The following is a 21165-nucleotide window of genomic DNA, read 5'->3' on the forward strand; positions in this document are numbered from 1 at the left end:
TGTGGGTGGACATTTAATTCCCTAGCTGCTTGTGGCACTTCCATGAAGCCTAAATCAGTTTCTTCTACACCCAAACGTCAAAGAGACCTCATGTGGCTAGTCTGCCAGAGACGCCTTTGAATGCAGCAATCTTAGTAACAGACCACGTTCTGTGCTTAATAATTTATTTATTGTTTTAAAGCATATAGAAGGTTTGTTTGAAAAGCTGTCATCATTCTACATCTATAAAGCTCTGTAGGGACTGGTGTGGTGCCTTAACTCTATCAATAGGCTCCATAATGGCTTGCTTCAGAGCAAGACACAGCTGGCTAATCAAGTAAACAAGTTATTGAATGCTAAATTATTTGGAGAACATCCTGTCAACAATAAGCTCCACACTGTGCTCAATTGTTGCAAAGGAGTTGTGATGTGCTAGGACATTATGGATATGGGTACCAAAGAACTGCACCCGGAGTGGATGAGCATAAGGGGTACTGAAGAATAGCATGTTATAAAATGGATTAACGGTGAACTCCAGAAGTCTGCATCTTTTATTCTGACTTTCAGTTTACCAAAGCCTCCTGCATATATTGCATATGTTTTTCTCCACTATCTAACCCAATGTACTGCTTTAAATATCAATGCTTTGGTCATACCACCATGGGTTGTAATGATCAGGTTATGTGTGGAAGATGCAACTCCATTGCCAGTGAACCCAGCATTCAATGTACTGCCTGCCCATACGTGTCAATTACTCCCAAGCTCATCCCATTTGGAGCAAAAAATGTCATGTCTTCACAAAAGAGAAGAAAACCCAGGAGATTAGAGCGATACAACACCTCTCATACTCTGATGTGAAGAAGGCATCTAAGGCCTTGCAGCCACCAACTTTCGTGCAGTCATTTGCCTCAACATTGAAGCACCTTGTGCAGAAAACTAGTGTTGGCACCCAGAACTTGGCAGTTGATCAGGGGACCTCTGGCTGCACGTGTAAATGCAGCTGTAGGCCTGCATCAGTGGTTCAACAGTCCAGCCCATCCATCTCAGCAGTAGTATTGACTTCAGAGCCTAGTGTCAGGAAAGATAACGGACCTTCATTACAGACAGACAGTAGATGAGACCCAGCAACCTATTTCTGTCAAAACGGTCTTGCCATTGTCCCCAAAATCCAAGCTGAGACCAAAAACCATCAAGGCAAAACATTCATGTCTGAAGCGATCAGTCTGTGCAACCTTGGTCCTGTCTGATGGATCAGACGATGATCATGTTTTGGTGGTATGGACATTGACTTCTTCCAGATGGAAGAGGGAGCTGGCGAGTCCCTCAGGTCTGCCACAGCCCTGTCCTAACACAATCTCCTCACCACCGAGGAATTGCAAGGCGAAAGACAAAGGAAAATGTCACTGTTAAAGTGGCTTCCATACTGCAGTGGAACTTGAATGGTTTGAGGACATGTGGAGGAACTGCACATGTTAACTCAGGAGGGACCAAAGTGTGTCTGTTTTCAAGAGACATTTTAAACTTTCTGAGAAGATGCTACATGGGTACATTCTCCACATGAACGGAGACCTTAGTGGAGAGAGAGCTAAAGGAGGAGTGGCTATTTTCATCAATGATGCTTGCCACTCCTCACTTCTCCCCCTCACAATCAGTGTACTAGGAGTCACTGTATCGGTACATGTGCATCATCAGTTGATGATATGTTCACTTTGCCTGTCCCACATGAGCTGCTAGGTGAAGAGGCTCTCCATGACTTTACTGTGGTCCCCAATGCCTTTGTTCAGTATGGTGATTTTAATGAACATAATACTCTGCAACCACCTGCTATAGGTGTAGAGCAATTGAGAGGTTTCTCTTCTTCTAATGTGTTTGTTTGTTAAACATGGGGCAGAACATGCACTTCAGAAGTGCTTCCGGGTCATTCACTGCCACCGATCTCTTAATATGCTCCCCAGCCCTTGCACACACTGCTCAGTGGGAAATTGTCAATGGCTTGCACTTAGGTGACCACTTTCCAATCTGGATTCACCTGTCAGACGGAGTGTTTCTGGATTCACCTGTAAGACGGAGTGGTGCCCAAAAGATGTCCTCCCCAATGGATGCTTTCTAGGGCAGTTTGATGCTTTACAACCAGCTTGATTTGTTTGAATACTGTGATAGCATCCAGGAAATGGCTGGATCATGTTACCCAAATGATCCACCATGTCATTGAAGCACTCATTCTGTAGTCTTCAGGCCATCAGAAAAGGCAACCTGTCCAATGGTAGTGCAATGAATGCTGCACTGCGATTGGGTCCAGGTGGATGGCACTGCATAGCTTCAAGTGCTGACCAACTGGAGAGAACTTCTCAGCCTTTCAGTTAGTGAGGGTTAAATGTAATGCGGAATGGAAGTCTCCAGACCACTCTGAGACATACTGCCTGGTCTGTGGTGTCCTGTTTTGTCACAGTTACTGCCACTGCCAGTAGGATTCAGCTTCCCATCACTGCAGAGTGGGTGCTGAGAGGGGCAGTCGGGACTTCAGTTCCACCACTGATGAAAAATACAGTTGTCCTGTCTGCATGTGGGAGCTGTATTCTACATTAGCTGCAGCTTGTGACTCATCACCTGGCCATGACAGGATCCGTTGTAGTATGTTACAGCAACTTACAGGGTGTAGCAATCTTCCTCATCCTTTTTAACCTCATTTGGGTGTCAGGTCACTTTCCTGATTTGTGGCAAGAAGCCATTTTAATTCCACTTTAACTACCTGGGGAGGACAGAACATATCCAAGTAGTTATCACAGTATTGCCCACAGAAATTATGTGGGAAACTCCTTGGAGTGGATGGCCAACTGCTGCTTTGTCTGGCTCTTTCAGTCTGGGTTCAGGAGGTATTGCTCCACATTTGATAACCTGCCTTTGCGTGAAGCAGCTGTACATCAACCTTTCCTGTGCTGCCATCACCTCCTTGTTATATTTTGTGACATCAAGAAGGCTTCAATACTACTTGCATCACATTATCCTTTGATAGCTCCGTAAATGGGGTTTTCGAGGATGACTTCCCATCTTTATACGGTCCTTCCTTTTGCCCTGCTATTTTGGATATTGAATCAGTGTTGTTCCCTTAGACCATGTTGAGCAGAGAACATGTCACCCAAGAGGACTTCTCTGCCTCTTGTACTCTTCTAGACCTGCAACAACTACTCGTCAGTTGCAGCTGACTCTTTGTCAGTTGGATGAATGACTGGGAAAGAGTGTTTTTAAATTCTCAACTGTAGAGTTTGTGTGCATCCTATTTAACCATTCCTATGTAGTTTTAAACATTCCTGAGTTGCAGATGAGAGAAACTGTTCATAATATAAAAGACATGGTTAGGTTTCTGGGCCACAAATTTGGCTCAAAGCTTACATGGTTGCCACACTTTCAGGAACTGAAAAGACACTCCCTGAAAGCCCTCAGATATTTTAAAATATCTTAGCCACAATTCATTGGGAACAGACTGAACTTGTCTGCTCTGGTTTTATGGGGCCTTTCGTGCAATCTCAGTTTCATTGTGGGTGCATGGTTTGTGCAGCTGCACAACATGTTATTTAAAGATGTTAGGCGTGATGCACCATGAAGGACTTTGGCTAGTCACTGGGGCCTCTGACACCAGGTCCATACTGAGCCTCTATGCTCAGGCTGGTGAGTCACCTCTTCACACCCAGTCTCGACTCCTTATGGTGGGATAGGCCTATAAAACACTGTCCACACCATACACCTTTGCATACCACACTGTTACTCAGCCACCAAAGGAAAGACTCTTTCATTTTTGACACACAGCAACTAGGTCATGTGGGATTCACATATAGGATTGCTTTTTAGAGATGAGTGTGGCTGGTTTTAATGTTTTACACCAAGGCTGGAGCAGATCTCCACCTAGACTCCTTCAGAGGCCCAGAATTAATTTTAAGAAAGATTGCAGTTTTAAATTTGAGATAGGCATCACAGTTTTACTGTCGGGTATACCAGATGGCTCCAACAAGGGGTCTCCGTTGGCTATACAGAAATATTACCTGACTGTGTCATCAGAATTTACCATTTACTATTTGCCTTCCCATAGCCATACTGTATTTTCTGCAGAGCTCCATGTGATCCTGAAGGCATTGAAGCAGATAAGGCGTCTTCAGGACAAACACTTTCCCATGTGCTCTGTTTTCATTAATACCCCTACTACAATCATTGCAGCACATGTATCTAGTGGAGAAATTGACCTGGGTCATACATGAACAACTGTCCTTCCAATAGTGGTGAGGGAAGGAGGTCTCATTCTGGTGGGTACTAGAGCACACCGGAGTTTGAAGAAATGAACAGGTTGACAAAGCTTGCACCAGCCTGCAGGGAACATACTTTTACAGACGTGTCAGTCCCCTGCAGGACGTCATTTCGCTGGTGGACCACAGATCCATGGAGTTATTAGAGGAGGAGTGGCTGGCAGTGACGGACAATTAGCTGCAGTTGGTGAAGGCAACTATCTGGCTGAGGCGATCCTCTTGCCAGTCTCTCCAGAGAGATGAGGCAACCCTGACCCATCACCACACTGTACACTGTCTCCTCACATGTGGCTTTTTAGTCTGGTGAGAGGCCCTCCCCGTCTGTGAAGCCTGTGGGGTGAACTCAGTATATGCCACGTTTTAGCCCAGTGCATTTTATTTCATGACATGCAGGCAGAAATGAATTTAGGTGAGGATCTGCCCTCTATTTTATCTGATGATGAGATGAGTGTAGTCAGACTTTTAAAATCTTGTGACATGTCTGGACTCTGGCCTTAGTTTGTAGGCTGGACGTTGTAGTGTGTTGCAGAATGTGTTGTGTGTTGGATTTGAGAACATGATTTTTGCAAGTACGTGGGCACTTTTTTACAGGACTTTCATTACATTTTTATTCACAGTTCTCATTTTAGTACAGGCGCTAAAGACCTAGCCTTCGTGCGCTCACAAAACATTGTTATCACCACCACCATCACTGGGCTGTAAATTGCCCATCACAGTGTCATTGCTGTAGCTCTTGAGTTGTTCGAGGGATGCCTGAAGTGGAGGAGGGACCAGGTGGCTATATACTTCCCAATCAACATTTGTCTGATATTCCTGTATCAGTTTGGAGAACCACATTGCACTGAGCATTTCACCGTCCGTACACATGGGTCTTTGCAACTGCACAGAGTACCGTTGTAGTGCTCGTCCCGTCAGACCCAAATTCTCAAGTTATCCACACACTACAGATGTTGTGCGCATTGCCCATTATCCTCATTACTCACAGCATTTCACTGATTCCTTTAAGAATTTCAGCATGTTGTGCATATGCATTGAAGTGGTCAACTGGTCATCTTCACCTTAGTATTATATATGTGGTGTCTGTTATGTTGAACATATCCTGTTTGTCACATTTTTAAATTCAAAGTGCAGCATTGACAGTCTGGTAGATGCACAGGATCACCCAGAAAAGGATTACAGTGTCAGGAAAAACAGCCCATAAAGCAGTGGTATCATCAGTGAGTTGGTCTGAAATCAGAGACTCAGTCTTGGGACATGGGCATGAAAAATATCTCTTAAAAAAGAAGAATTGTTTTTGTTCCTGTGGCTGTACCTCTGATCTACTTAGAATTTTGAGCCATAAGAGTGATGTAAATATTAATTAGAATAAAGTTTGTGTGTAATAAAAAACTGTTTCTTGGACTTGGAGTCAAAGGGTGATGGGGGAAGAAGTGTTCAGCAGTGGCCACATGGAATTTTGGTATGGAGTGATGTGACATGGGTAGTAAATAAAGGTTGCTTCACTGTTAACATGCACCCTGTATCCTGTTTACTGTTACTCAATTACTTTCATCAGTCTGTCTCTATATCTCAATATATCTCTACGTCTTTCATGAGCCAGGGTTTGGAGCCAGTTTCTCTCCATTTCAGCACTTGTCTTTCAACTTTAACCACATCAAAACATTTGAAAATATTTTGAAATTGATAGACTCAAATATATAATTTTTTTTAGGTTGTGTGTGTGTGTGTGTGTGTGTGTGTGTGTGTGTGTGTGTGTGTGTGTGTGTGTGTGTGTACATGTGGGCACGTGCGCTTGCACGTGTGTGCATGCTCATGTGAATCCTCTAGAATGTACAGAGCTTTGGTAGCCTTCGGTATGCACTCCATTTTTTAAGCTTGTAGGGAAACACACACACACACACACACACACACACACACACACACCACATTGACATTTTATGTGTGACCCCCCCCCCCCCCCCCCCTTTTTAAGAAATTACCGTGAATTTGTTTATTACTTAATACAATTCCAGGACACTCATTTTCTTCTTTTTTTCTTACCTATCATTTTCATTCAAATAATGGTCTTAGGTTGGATAGGGAACTTGCATGCCATGTGCGAATGCAGGACGACCTGGCTGCAGTTCTCAAATGCCCTAAGACACTGTTGGCCATGGTCGGTGGTCCACAGGCTGCTGCCTCAGGGTGTAGCAGCATATCTGATGCAGGAGTTTGCACACACCGGAGGATGAATTGCAGGTTGTAAGTAAAGCATTCCCACCATGTTAGGGGAAGAATCAATGTGGGGACTGGCCATCTGGCATCACCCATTCACCCTGTGAGTGGACAAGTGGCCACTCCTTTAGCAGGGTCCGAGCAAGCAAACAGGTGACGGGTTTGCTAGTTATCAGCAGCTCCTTTGTTAGATACAGTAGGGAGCCCCTTAAGGAAATAATATGCAGGGCTGGAAGGAAGTCCAGTTTGCACTCAGTATGCTGCTGTGGCCTTAACTTGTCCGAGAAGGCCCTGCCTGTGGATATTGAGAGTGCAGGCTGCAGTCATCCTCAAGCTGTGGCTCATGTAGGCACCAATATAGCTGCTGTATGGGTTCTGAGGCCATCCTCAGTTTGTACATGTGGCTGCGGAATAGGTCAGGAGTGCATTACACATTGAAAGCAACTGTTCATGTAGCAGAGTTCTCACTGAGATGCAGAGAGAGAAGTGTAGTTAGATTGTGTACAAAGTGGAGACACTTCAAATGTAAAAAGTTAACAGTAAACTGCTGAAGTATTCATAACCAAGTTCATGAGTTTACTGCTCTCAAGAAACTCCTATTGAAAAGACAGGAAAGGTTTTGTAGAAGGGAAGAGCATTCATTGCAGTCAACAAAAATATTGTGTCTGCAGAGGTTAAAAGCGAATCTATGAAGTCATCTAGGAACAAGTAACCAACTTTGGTGAATTCAAGTTAATTATCAGATGTTTTTAGTACCAACCCAATTCTGCTGTAACAGTTGTAGAATCATTCGAAGAAAGTTTATGCTCAGTAACCTGGAAGTACCATCATCATACAGTATTAGTTGGAGGCAACGTTAACCTTATGAGTATAGACTGGGATATATATGGTTTCATTGCAGATAGTAGAGGCAGAGTGTCTTGTGAAGTAGTCCAGAACACATTTCCTGAAAGCTATCTTGAGCAGCTAGTTTGACAATTCATATGTAATGGAAATATTTTAGATTTTGTAGCAACAAACAGGCTTGATCTTATCGACAGAGTCAGTAGAGATTCAGAATATTATTGGTCATGATATCACCACCACCACGATGATTACTGAATTTAATAAATCCATCATGAAGGCTAGGAGAGTTTTTATGCTTCAATGATCAGAAAGCAGTTATTAGCATCCTATTTAGACATTGCATGGACATCATTTAGTTCTGATATGATAGATGTGGAGGAATTATAACCTCTGGAGAGGTATATGCTGAGTAAGTAAATTAAAGGCAGAAAAGACCACCGTAGTTTAATCAAAATTCAGAAAATGCTCAGAAAGCAGAGGCTGTTGCATTCCCGGTTCAAAAAAGGTTCCAGAAATGGTGACAGGCAAAATTTTGTAGAAATTCCTGCATCTGTAAAAAGATTAATGTGCAAAGCGTACAACAATTTCCACCATCATACTGTAGCGAAAGATCTTGCTGAAAACCTGAGAAAATTCTAGCCCTACAAAAAATCAATGAACTGGTGACAAGCAGCACACCAGCCATTGGTGCTAACTGCTATGCCACACTGTGGGCACCACAGCTCAAGGCATTGCTATCTCTCTTGGGGAAAAAGTAACATGCTGTTTCAGATGTTCTCATTGGATCCGACTATAGCAACTTGGTTCCTGATATGGCCATTAGTCCTGCCTAATACATTCTTGCACTGTAGTTGTGTTGTCACATCCTCTTCACTATTATGCACCAAAACCTTGTGGTCATTGAGCAGGTCTTTAGTTTTCTAGAACAAGAGGCCCCCATCATTGTTATCTTCCTCAGGACTATAGTAGGTTTTCATGTGGAGGACATGGACGATGTCTCTGTGCTTCTGTTTTTTCTTCTTGATGAAAGATCGTAATCCTTGACTTCATATGTGACATGCAACAAGTTACATAGGACATGATATGGCCCAAAGGAGTGCTTTAGTAACTTTTCTGTTAGTCCCACTCTCCACGCAACCATAAAAATCCATACCAAGTCTCTCTGTTTGGTATCAATATATATCAAGAGCATGTCAGCCAACATCACCTTAAGGCCATACGCTTGTGTTTGGTAGGCCGTTGTCATCTTGTGGGTGATGTCACAAAGTGAAATTACCTGTGATACTAATTTCAAGTGGAAAATTTTTCCAGGACATGACGGGTTGCTCTGTGCTTCAAAATTATGTATTCTACAAGGAGTTTTGCAATTTCCAGAGCATCAGCAGTCTTCACAGTTTTGATAACATCATAGTGGATGAGGTAGCAAGTGCAGACTGTTATCCACCAATTCCCATTTATCGACTTTGGAAACCTCCCCAAAGAGGTCGATTCCAGTTTGGTGGAAAGGCACTGCCGCAGGCTGAATTGGTGCCAGATGCCCCAGAGGAAAGTGCGGCACATGCTTCCATCGCTGGAATTCCCTGCAGTGGCTCACATAATGTCTAACGGATTGATAGAGACCTCCCCAGAGACAACTGTGTCTCATTGTGTGTAGATTTTACATGAATCTCATGTGACCAGATTTTGGAGCATCGTGTAATACTCCAGGATAGCTGGCCGTAGATGAGCTGGGATGACGAGCAATCGTTTTGCCCCATTGTGTAATAGTTCCTCTTGTACATTGTTCCATTCATTAATTGGAATTCTCCATTGATTTGATTCTCCTCCTCCAAAGCTTCTACAGTTTTCAGCAGTGCTGGGTCACCCCTCTCTTCACCAGCAATGTCATTTAATACTGTGACGACTGTGATTTCATGTATTCTGCTGTGTTCTGCTAAAGGATTCCTTTAAAGGCAGTTGGCATGCTTGCCTTTGCATCTGATTTTGTACACCTCCATAACGCCGTAATCCAGAGGCTTCTGGGCTCTCACACCAGTCGAACTGATGGGCCCTCAAGCTAATCAGCCAGCATAGAGAATAGGGATATGTCACAATGGTGAATATTTTGCCAGATAAATATGGCTGGAACTTGTTAACAGCCCAGACAACTACAATGCACTCTTTCTCAGTTGTAGAGTAGTTGATTTCAGACTTGGAGTGTACTCTGTAAGCATAAGCTTTCACCTTTTTAGCACCTTCCCGAATTTGCACTAGAACTGCACCCCTCCCATAATCACTAGGTCAGTGTGAAGTTCTGTCTTGGCATTCTTGTCATATAATGCTAGGACTAGAAATATGTTGGTGCCCCCTCAAGGACAAGGTATCTTTCTTGCATCTCATTATTCAAGGGAAGTTTGGCATCTCCCTGTAGTAGTTCTTCCAAAGGATGTGCCTTGTTGAAGTATTTGTTTATGAATTGCCAGTTGTACGAGCACATTCTGAGAGAACTTCTCACCTCATGAATGTGCCAAGGAGTTGGAATGAGGTAGATTCCATCACTTATGTAGAAAAGTGTTCTCTAACCAACCCTGATATATTGACAGTGTGAAGCCTGTGTTACCATTTATTGTGTTGTTTGTAGGTACAATTATGATTTTAAACGTGATCTTGATTGTGATCATCATTAACATCATCTGTTTCTGCTGAAGATAGAACATTTTAGGTTGTGTGAAGAGAAATAAAGAAAAAATATGAATTCAGACTTTTTTATATGAATTAATTCTATGCTTTATTATGTTGGTTGTTTTTTCAAGTAAAACACAATGGATTTTTACAAAATTAGGAGTGAGTTGAATTTAGTGAACTTTTCCAACAACCTTTCATCATTATTTGCCAATTATGGCAAGATATATTGAAATGACTTACATGTGTCACAGACTCCCCCCCACCACCACCTTTATGTGTAACAAGAATAATTTGCTATAAGTATGTACTGTTTCTAGTTCAGAAACTGATAAATGAAATCGTTTATCTTCACCAAAGAAGTCATATCAAGCATCAAACAATTCATAATTATTGACATTAGTTGCTTGCCTTTCCGTATATGAACAAGAACAAAACCATGAATTGCACATTATTTTCTTGTATGAATTCATACTACTAGTGATCACATTGAAGTGGCTGTATTTAATTTTTTTGGGTGCTTGTTGAATTTGTATGAATTTGAATATCATCTTCTCTTGTAGTTACCTCAAAGTTTTGGAATGCTGAAAGTGGGATTTCAACTTGTAACGTCTTTCTCATTCATTGTAGAGGTGTCTGAACTGAAGGACATAGTCCTGATACAAAATTCTATTTATCTTAAATTGTTTAGGCCTTCTGACATTGACAGTAATAATACATGGTAATTCAGTGATTATGTTAAACACATTCCTACTTCTTGTATGTGCTGTCACCAACTGCTGCTTATGAATGATGAGTGACACTTCCTTTAATAACACTATAAGCTTTGAGACTTCATGTGGAAGTAAATATAAGTAGTCAAGAGATGATCTAGCAGCACCACGCTGTTCTTTTCTGACTTGTAGATGTGATAGTTTTGAATTAATGCTAGTAGGCAATGTTTACAACTATGCTTTTAAACAAACAGAAGTTTTTGAACAGAGTTTTTAACTAACTGAAATGTCGTCATCTACTCTCAGTTTACAAATTCAACCAGTGTGTTGGATGGTTAATTACTGTGGGGCCATCATGTACTCCATATTAGTGGATATGACAGTCTTCAATCTACATGGCTCTAAGCTTCATTTACCCAGTTCTGCACACATTACTTTTGTGAGTATGTGGCTGTGATATGACCATATACTTGATGCTTTTTAACCATCACTCTATTCAAATGAAGCTGTGGAGATATAGTGTACTTCTGCAAGACCTCGTGCCATACTATTGTTATTAGCATTTCATTCTGGGTTTTTAGCACCTTATGCTGCTACTTAATGTGTGTATAATGTCGTGTTGATTAGAGCTGCCTAGTGTGTGAACACAAGGGCAATTTCTGTCCAGAAACAGCATAGGCCACAGTCAGCAGGCTTCTGGTGGCTTCCCTGGGCAGGAGTAATGTTGGGGTACCTGCATCAGAAGCTGTGGCACCTCTGATGCCCCAGTACTCTGATGTTGCTGCACCGTCTGATGCACACAATCTGACCAAGTAGTTCTCACCTGATATCAACTAGTGAACTGTTGTGGGTTCACATCTCTCTGGCCAGATGGAAAACATAGGTACTTGCTCTACAACTGTCCCATTGAGCAGTACTATTCAGTGTTGATGTCACATCCAAGCCAGCTTGGGATATCTCATATATTGGACCTGTGGCAAATTTTTCTGCAAGTCCATACAATAATGGAGGGAGTAATAGTTTGGTTATTGTGAACTCCAGCGATATGCAGATAATGGAGGCTCTTAGGGAAGTAGTAGTCAGGTCAGGAAGGAAGGCAATTTTACACTTGATATGTTTGCTGTGTGTTTGCCTCTGAGATGTGGGAGAGACTCTTTTGGCACCTAGTGAATGCACTGAAAGGAACAGACTGTGAATCATAGCCCATTTTAGCTCAGACAACACCTACAATCTGGGTTCTCAGGCTATTCTTGGCTTCTTTAGATGCATGGCTGAATTGGTACAGACAGTTAGCCTTACCCTCAAGGTGGAAGCACGATTCACTGTTTACTATATCAGGGCCAGAACTGACTGACGTCCTCTGGTTTGGAGCCAAGGGTTAAGCCAGGGACACTCAGACAATCTCAGCTGCAGATTTCTCAACCTCTGCTATTGGGTGCTGAATAATAGAGTCCTTTTCAATAAATTAGGCATGAACTGCATGAAGGAAGCTGTTAAAAAGGTAGCAGAATATGTTTGGAGTTAGGTTTTAGTTTAGGAGACCTTGCTTGGGCTTGATGATTAATTATATGCTGTAATCAGAGAAAGGAGTTGATCAGCCATGCTAATCACAGACAAAAACATTCATCCTTGTAGAGTGGAAAGAAAAAGTGTTAATGTTGTATTGGTCTACAGCAGAGCATCCCTAACAAAATTTCCACAAATAGCCTCACTTATCAGAGGTAGTGAAGACAACTTGTAGTAGAAACAGAAAACTAACTGAAATCTGAAGTGAACAGCATCAGAATCTTAAATTCAGGTGGTGTATATGTTGCAAGAATAGGCTCGACGCCAAAGGTGGTGGTGTATTTATGAACTCAATAATGTTTAATGAACTTATTACAGATTTTGAATGCAAAATAATCTGTGTGATGCTTACCATCATAGGTATATTAAAAGAGATGATAAGATGTTAGGAAAGCTAGGAAAATAGTTTTGCTTAGCAAATGTGACAGGAAACGTATTGTAAATTATCTATGTACTGAACACTATTATTCGTCTTTGGAGATGGTGGTGCAGAGTATAAATGGATAAAATTTAAAGCACCATAGACATGTATGTGCTGAGCAAAGTTATGAGGGCTGGGAATGACCTGCCATGCTTTATGTTGCTGACAGTTCTGATTAAAAATCCTAAGCAATTTTGGTCTTGTGTAAAGTTGGTAACCAGATCAAAATCATTTGTTCAGTCGTTCAGTGATCATACTGGCACAGAAAGAGAAGATGATGTACAAAGACTAAAATATTGAGAGTTCAGTCTTTTGAAACTGTTTCATTGAAGAAAATTGTAATACAGTTCTTCTGTTCAATAATTGGGCAAACACTGATATTCCTGTTTTTAAATAATTAAACACAGAACAAATACTGAACCAAAATTGCTCATCAAAGGAAAGTTATCCAAATCTGTAGAGATACCTGTAAGACACTATATGCTGGAGCAGTAAACGGTACGAAGCAATCGGAAAGAGGTGCAATGTGTTCCTGTTTTCAAGAAGGGTCAGATGGATGCGTATGATTATATACATGATTATAGGCTGATATATTCAATCCATTGTAAAATTATGGAATACATTTTATTCTCCTGTATTATGGCCTGTTTAGGGATCAAAACTTCTCAGATTCAACACGGACATTACTAACAGCAAATGTGCAAAACTCATTTCCTCTGTTTGCCTGTGAGATCCAGAAGGTAGTAGATAGAAATATTAAGGTTGATGATGTATTTCCAGGTTTCTAGAAGGCATTCAATGCAGATTTATACTATCACATGCAGAGACAGGTGGTTGATCCCCAATGTAAATCAATGTAAAATATTGCACATAGATAGGCAGAGGACCAGTTGTGTTTTGATTACACTATTGACAAAAATCACTGCAAACAGTAGTAGGCATAAAATATCTTGGAGTAACTTACTAGAGTAACTGAAAGTGACACTATGTAAGGCGGAAAATGTCAGTGCAGTGGCCACATAAAACCAGCTGTGGGGAAAATGCCAGATTGAGATTATTTTGAAGAATTCTAAGGAAGCATAATGCATTTATATAAGGAATGGCTTACAGTACATTAGTTCGAGTAATACTACACGTTCTCAGTTAAAGTGATAAAGAAGATGAAAAGAAGGACAACAGTTTCATCAAGGATTCATTTTGCAGGCACAATAGTGCTACAGGATTCTGAACAAATACTGGGAATGTATACTCCAAGAGGAATAGATGTAGACGTATAACTACTATTCTGAAATACTTTACAGTGCTTATTGTAGGTAAGATACTGGATAAAAAATTTGATCTTTAGAAATTATTTTTTCATTAGAAAATGCAATATATATTTAGTATTATTACAGTCATAATATTTTTTATCATCACCTGGGATAGAAACTGATGTTCAGATTTTCAAGACTGAGTGATGTGGTGTGTGTCATCAGTGAAGACACTGGACTCATCTTTGGGATGACAATGATTCAAGACCCTGCCCAGCCATCCAGAGATAGGCTTCTGTGGTTTCCATAAATTGCTTAAGGCAAATTATGGGTCAGTTCCCTTGAAATGGAAACTGCCAGTTTCTTTCCCCAACATTTCCCTAATCTGAGCATACGCTCTGTCCTCATGATGTTTCCTTTGAAGGGACTTTAAAGCATTGATCTTCCTTACTTAGGTTCCAAAGAGCATGATATACTATAAAATATGCTACTATAAAATATTCATGGAGTCATCTCTACTTGTGAGCTTGGTGAGAAAAAGTTGTAACTTCCAGTTTGCTTGTCGCAGTGAAACCATATTGCTTACAAAAGAATATAGCGGTTAGAAAATTCTGACAGAGGGTTGATTGAACTTCCATTTTATGGCATTTTTATTGCACCTTGAAATACAATATGAGTAATTGTACAGTATCTATGTATTGCTTAGAAGTACGCATTTGCATTCTACTTATTGGAATATTTCTTTTAATTAATATTTGCTTATCACACTTAATAGGTGGAAATGGAAACAGTACCCCAGCAATAGCACAGAGTCAGTTGATTCACCCTTCTTCCATCTCACGCCATGGACAGGTGTCTGAAACTTCAGTTGTTTCAGTGCAGAGTGCGAGTCAAGGTAGGATGAAAAGCTTTGTTGAGTATTCTACTAATAGCTGTGGTAATGGGGACTTAAACCACTGTCTACAACACTATATTGTCATCAAAAAAGTGGAAGAAATTTTCCATGAAATATTCATAAAAATCATATTAGGCTCGTATCAGTGAAATACACAGTACAGCAGATAATGGCATAAAGATGTAGACAACTAATCTCCATCTTACATAGGAAAGAGGTGGTATTTAATAATAATAATAATAATAAATAGAGCTCAAGAGGAAAGATGAACAGATTCTCTTTAAAGACTAATAAGAAGAAGGTAGTGGGACAGTTTGGTAAAAAGTCAAAAATTGGGTAGATAAGTACAGTCTTCATTACTGACAGGGAAAAATTGTTCAGTTAAATATTATCTAAAAGTAAGCAATGTTGTCATGGTTGGCTCTGAAGTTAATTTCTCTACATGTAAAGTGTTACTTGCCATGCAGAATTTCAGTAATACTGTGGAGGCGTCACTTTCAAACATAATATTGTGCAGTGCTGAATTGAGGAAAGGGTGTGTGTGCGCTATTGCAGTTTCATGACATCTAAATTAATGGGATTATATGCATAAGGTTGCCTAAGAGAAAGAGTGTGAACACTTTTGTTAAAAAATAGACCAGAGAAATAATTGGAGATACTGTTCATTATTTTGTTCGCAATTGGGGCAGTTTGAGACATTTTTAAATGGTGATGTCTGTGCATGATGGAACAACCATTGTGTTGTACATAGAGGACTATAACTGGAAAGAGTATGTAATGGGATTATTTTATGAACATAGGAGAGGGCATATTGAAGATAAAGGGTCAACGCAAACATTGTTGAGATTATCTGGGTGTGGGATATATCCTCAAGAAAGACGGTAGTTTATGACAGTTTCAAAGATAATTGTGTTGTCTTCATATACACAAGTGGATGTTCAAACTAAAAATTGACTGACTCTCTCAAATTTCCGTATTCTGCTCCCTTAGGGAAACAGATAGATACAAGAATGTACATTCTCAGACACATGTTATGCTAACAGAAACAATGTTGCTATAAAGAATTGCAGATGGATCAGAAATACAGTGCAGTGGTGTGTGTGTGTGTGTGTGTGTGTGTGTGTGTGTGTGTGCTGAGAGAGAGAGAGAGATGGTGTTGGTGATGGAGGAGTGGGGGAGGAATGGAAGGGTTGGAGTGGAAAGATCTTGCGAAAATTTTTTGAAGTGAAGTTCCCAGTGTTTTTGATATTGTAGTCATTAAAAAATCACTCATTCTGCAACAAAATGCAAAGTACATAGTATTCTTCCAACTGTCATTGTGAAGTAATGGCTTGTTTTTTAAATTTTCTTATGACATAATTTCTTATGGATAAATTTAGGTTCACAGTAAGAAAGCTTGCTTGTTAGTACCAGAAGAATTACTTCTACATTTTCTGACTTCACTGGTTAGTTCTTATTAAATTTGTTCATAGCGACTGCCTAATAGAGGTAGACATTGCTCTGATCTTATGCAGCATCTTCATCCTCCATGCATTAAAACAGTTGAATCTTTTAAAATGCCGTATTAAATATCACAGATTATTTAATATCACAGATTTCTGGAGACAGGTCTTTTCTTGTAACTACTACAACAAAATAAATGAGAGGTATTAGTTTTGTGACAGTATGTTCTCTAATGTATATCTTTTGAGGTGAATAAGAGTGGTGCATCAATTATGGAGGATGGGAGTGAAGGGTAGCAGGAGGAAGGAAGATAAGATGATTTATTTCCAACTATTTTGGTTTGTCTAGGTACTTGCCTTTTGTGTCCAATTTTGATTGCTTAGAGTTGAATGTAAATGTTTTATGACCACAGCTGAAATGTTTCCAAGTCATGATTGCTATTGTGCATTTTCTTACTAAATTAGTGCAGCTTAGAAAACAAGATCTTTTCTTTTTTTCCCCATTTGTTGATAACTTTTTAACCAAAAGAGAACAGGGTAACAGAAAATACTTCATTATTTGATTAGTTTTGAATAGATTTTAGACAAGGTGTTCTAGCACCACCATTTGAACAAACATGTTAAATTGTATGTCATAAGCCTATAATAAATTCTCTCTGTCAGCTTTCTTTCTCCCATTCTTTGCTTTTAGTCTCTAAACTTGTTAATCATAGTCTACCTTGTTTAAATATTAATTCAGTACATCAACTCAGCTCTCATTCCCTCTGAAAATTTTTTTTCCTCTTTGCTCTTATACAGATACCATGTAATATCTTCATAATTGTTAAATTTTCATTGTTTTTTATGAGATCTTTCAACATACATGATTGGTGTTCTTTATTATGAAGGGAAGCCAAATGAAACTGAACACTCACTGCAACAGGTCCTGGGAATGGTTCCATTCAAAAGTTATCACCAGACACTTTAAGACATTGAGCTCACTGGGAGATGAGACCATCAGTCCCTGTTTTGTAGAACGTCATCAGCCACTGATGAATACACAACTGCACCCACTCTTAAACTTCATTCTCCAACTGAAACCTACGCCTACACATCTCTCTCTTTATGCCGTCAGAGATGTTAAAATGACATGTTGAAAGATCTGGGCTGTGTGGAGCATGCTGCAGTGTTTCTCAACCAAATTGCTGAAGTGTAACCTTTGTCCGATTGGCAAGGTGTATGTGGCCCCATATACAACTACTTTCTATGATGTTTAGGGGAAAAAGGATACATGATCAATTACTGCACTGAACTACTGTGCTGAATGGACTGTAGATAATTTTATTTATATTTTATTTTTGTGCACATAAAGTACACATGAAATAATCACTTCATTGTTATAGGCATTGACCTGTGTAGATAGGCAAGATTAGTTTTGTGCAATGGAAGAAAAGTGTTATCTACATCTACATCTACATTTATACTCCGCAAGCCACCCAACGGTGTGTGGCGGAGGGCACTTTACGTGCCACTGTCATTACCTCCCTTTCCTGCTCCAGTCGCGTATGGTTCGGGGGAAGAACGACTGTCTGAAAGCCTCCGTGCGCGCTCTAATCTCTCTAATTTTACATTCGTGATCTCCTCGGGGGGGGTATAAGTAGGGGGAAGCAATAGATTCGATACCTCATCCAGAAACGCACCTTCTCGAAACCTGGACAGCAAGCTACACTGCGATGCAGAGCGCCTCTCTTGCAGAGTCTGCCACTTGAGTTTATTAAACATCTCCGTAACGCTATCACGGTTACCAAATAACCCTGTGACGAAACGCGCCGCTCTTCTTTGGATCTTCTCTATCTCCTCCGTCAGACCGATCTGGTACGGATCCCACACTGATGAGCAATACTCAAGTATAGGTCGAACGAGTGTTTTGTAAGCCACCTCCTTTGTTGATGGACTACATTTTCTAAGCACTCTCCCAATTAATCTCATCCTGGTACCCGCCTTACCAACAATTAATTTTATATGATCATTCCACTTCAAATCGTTCTGCACGCATACTCCCAGATATTTTACAGAAGTAACTGCTACCAGTGTTTGTTCCGCTATCATATAATCATACAATAAAGGATCCTTCTTTCTATGTATTCGCAATACATTACATTTGTCTATGTTAAGGGTCAGTTGCCACTCCCTGCACCAAGTGCCTATCCGCTGCAGATCTTCCTGCATTTCGCTACAATTTTCTAATGCTGCAACTTCTCTGTATACTACAGCATCATCCGCGAAAAACCACATGGAACTTCCGACGCTATCTACTAGGTCATTTATATATATTGTGAAAAGCAATGGTCCCATAACACTCCCCTGTGGCACGCCAGAGGTTACTTTAACGTCTGTAGATGTCTCTCCATTGATAACAACATGCTGTGTTCTGTTTGCTAAAAACTCTTCAATCCAGCCACACAGCTGGTCTGATATTCCGTAGGCTCTTACTTTGTTTATCAGGCGACAGTGCGGAACTGTATCGAACGCCTTCCGGAAGTCAAGAAAAATAGCATCTACCTGGGTGCCTGTATCTAATATTTTCTGGGTCTCATGAACAAATAAAGCGAGTTGGGTCTCACACGATCGCTGTTTCCGGAATCCATGTTGATTCCTACATAGTAGATTCTGGGTTTCCAAAAACGACATGATACTCGAGCAAAAAACATGTTCTAAAATTCTACAACAGATCGACGTCAGAGATATAGGTCTATAGTTTTGCGCATCTGCTCGACGACCCTTCTTGAAGACTGGGACTACCTGTGCTCTTTTCCAATGATTTGGAACCCTCCGTCCCTCTAGAGACTTGCGGTACATGGCTGTTAGAAGGGGGGCAAGTTCTTTCGCGTACTCTGTGTAGAATCGAATTGGTATCCCATCAGGTCCAGTGGACTTTCCTCTGTTGAGTGATTCCAGTTGCTTTTCTATTCCTTGGACACTTATTTCGATGTCAGCCATTTTTTCGTTTGTGCGAGGATTTAGAGAAGGAACTGCAGTGCGGTCTTCCTCTGTGAAACAGCTTTGGAAAAAGGTGTTTAGTATTTCAGCTTTATGCGTGTCATCCTCTGTTTCAATGCCATCATCATCCCGTAGTGTCTGGATATGCTGTTTCGAGCCACTTACTGATTTAACGTAAGACCAGAACTTCCTAGGATTTTCTGTCAAGTCGGTACATAGAATTTTACTTTCGAATTCACTGAACGCTTCACGCATAGCCCTCCTTACACTAACTTTGACATCATTTAGCTTCTGTTTGTCTGAGAGGTTTTGGTTGCGTTTAAACTTGGAGTGGAGCTCTCTTTGCTTTCGCAGTAGTTTTCTAACTTTGTTGTTGTACCACGGTGGGTTTTTCCCGTCCCTCAAAGTTTTACTCGGCACGTACCTGTCTAAAACGCATTTTACGATTGCCTTGAACTTTTTCCATAAACACTCAACATTGTCAGTGTCGGAACAGAAATTTTCGTTTTGATCTGTTATGTAGTCTGAAATCTGCCTTCTATTACTCTTGCTAAACAGATAAACCTTCCTCCCTTTTTTTATATTCCTATTAACTTCCATATTCAGGGATGCTGCAACGGCCTTATGATCACTGATTCCCTGTTCTGTACATACAGAGTCAAAAAGTTCAGGTCTGTTTGTTATCAGTAGGTCCAAGATGTTATCTCCACGAGTCGGTTCTCTATTTAATTGCTCGAGGTAATTTTCGGATAGTGCACTCAGTATAATGTCACTCGATGCTCTGTCCCTGCCACCCGTCCTAAACATCTGAGTGTCCCAGTCTATATCTGGTAAATTGAAATCTCCACCTAAGACTATAACATGCTGAGAAAATTTATGTGAAATGTATTCCAAATTTTCTCTCAGTTGTTCTGCCACTAATGCTGCTGAGTCGGGAGGTCGGTAAAGGGAGCCAATTTTTAACCTAGATCGGTTGTTGAGTGTAACCTCCACCCATAATAATTCACAGGAACTATCCACTTCTACTTCACTACAGGATAAACTACTACTAACAGCGACGAACACTCCACCACCGGTTGCATGCAATCTATCCTTTCTAAACACCGTCTGTACCTTTGTAAAAATTTCGGCAGAATTTATCTCTGGCTTAAGCCAGCTTTCTGTACCTATAACGATTTCAGCTTCGGTGCTTTCTATCAGCGCTTGAAGTTCTGGTACTTTACCAACGCAGCTTCGACAGTTGACAATTACAATACCGATTGCTGCTTGTTCCCCGCATGTCCTGACTTTGCCCCGCACCCTTTGAGGCTGCTACCCTTTCTGTACTTGCCCAAGGCCATCTAACCTAAAAAACCGCCCAGCCCACGCCACACAACCCCTGCTACCCGTGTAGCCGCTTGTTGCGTGTAGTGGACTCCTGACCTATCCAGCGGAACCCGAAACCCCACCACCCTATGGCGCAAGTCGAGGAATCTGCAGCCCACACGGTCACAGAACCGTCTCAGCCTCTGATTCAGACCCTCCACTCGGCTCTGTACCAAAGGTCCGCAGTCAGTCCTGTCGACGATGCTGCAGATGGTGAGCTCTGCTTTCATCCCGCTAGCGAGACTGGCAGTCTTCACCAAATCAGATAGCCGCCAGAAGCCAGAGAGGATTTCCTCCGATCCATAGCGACACACATCATTGGTGCCGACATGAACGACCACCTGCAGATGGGTGCACCCTGTACCCTTCATGGCATCCGGAAGGACCCTTTCCACATCTGGAATGACTCCCCCCGGTATGCACACGGAGTGCGCATTGGTTTTCTTCCCCTCTCTTGCTGCCATTTCCCTAAGGGGCCCCATTACGCGCCTGACGTTGGAGCTCCCAACTACCAGTAAGCCCACCCTCTGCGACTGCCT

The 21165-nt window shown here is 41.1% G+C and overlaps 1 protein-coding gene across 19 annotated transcripts in view; it reads left to right on the top strand.

The window, feature by feature from the left end:
- The window catches only part of LOC126483260 (longitudinals lacking protein, isoforms H/M/V-like), a 454209-nt gene that overhangs the window by 121770 nt on the left and 311274 nt on the right, over positions 1-21165 (top strand). For all 19 annotated transcript variants that reach the window (XR_007587741.1, XM_050106609.1, XM_050106611.1 and 16 more), the window contains one exon: positions 14721-14840. Coding sequence is in view for 18 of the 19 variants with exons in the window: in XM_050106609.1 (XP_049962566.1) it covers positions 14721-14840 (120 nt within the window). In the remaining variant the exon portion in view is untranslated. The remainder of the gene's footprint in view (positions 1-14720; positions 14841-21165) is intronic.

The sequence above is a fragment of the Schistocerca serialis genome, chromosome 1 (assembly GCF_023864345.2).
Source record: "Schistocerca serialis cubense isolate TAMUIC-IGC-003099 chromosome 1, iqSchSeri2.2, whole genome shotgun sequence".
NCBI classification, from domain to species: domain Eukaryota; kingdom Metazoa; phylum Arthropoda; class Insecta; order Orthoptera; family Acrididae; genus Schistocerca; species Schistocerca serialis.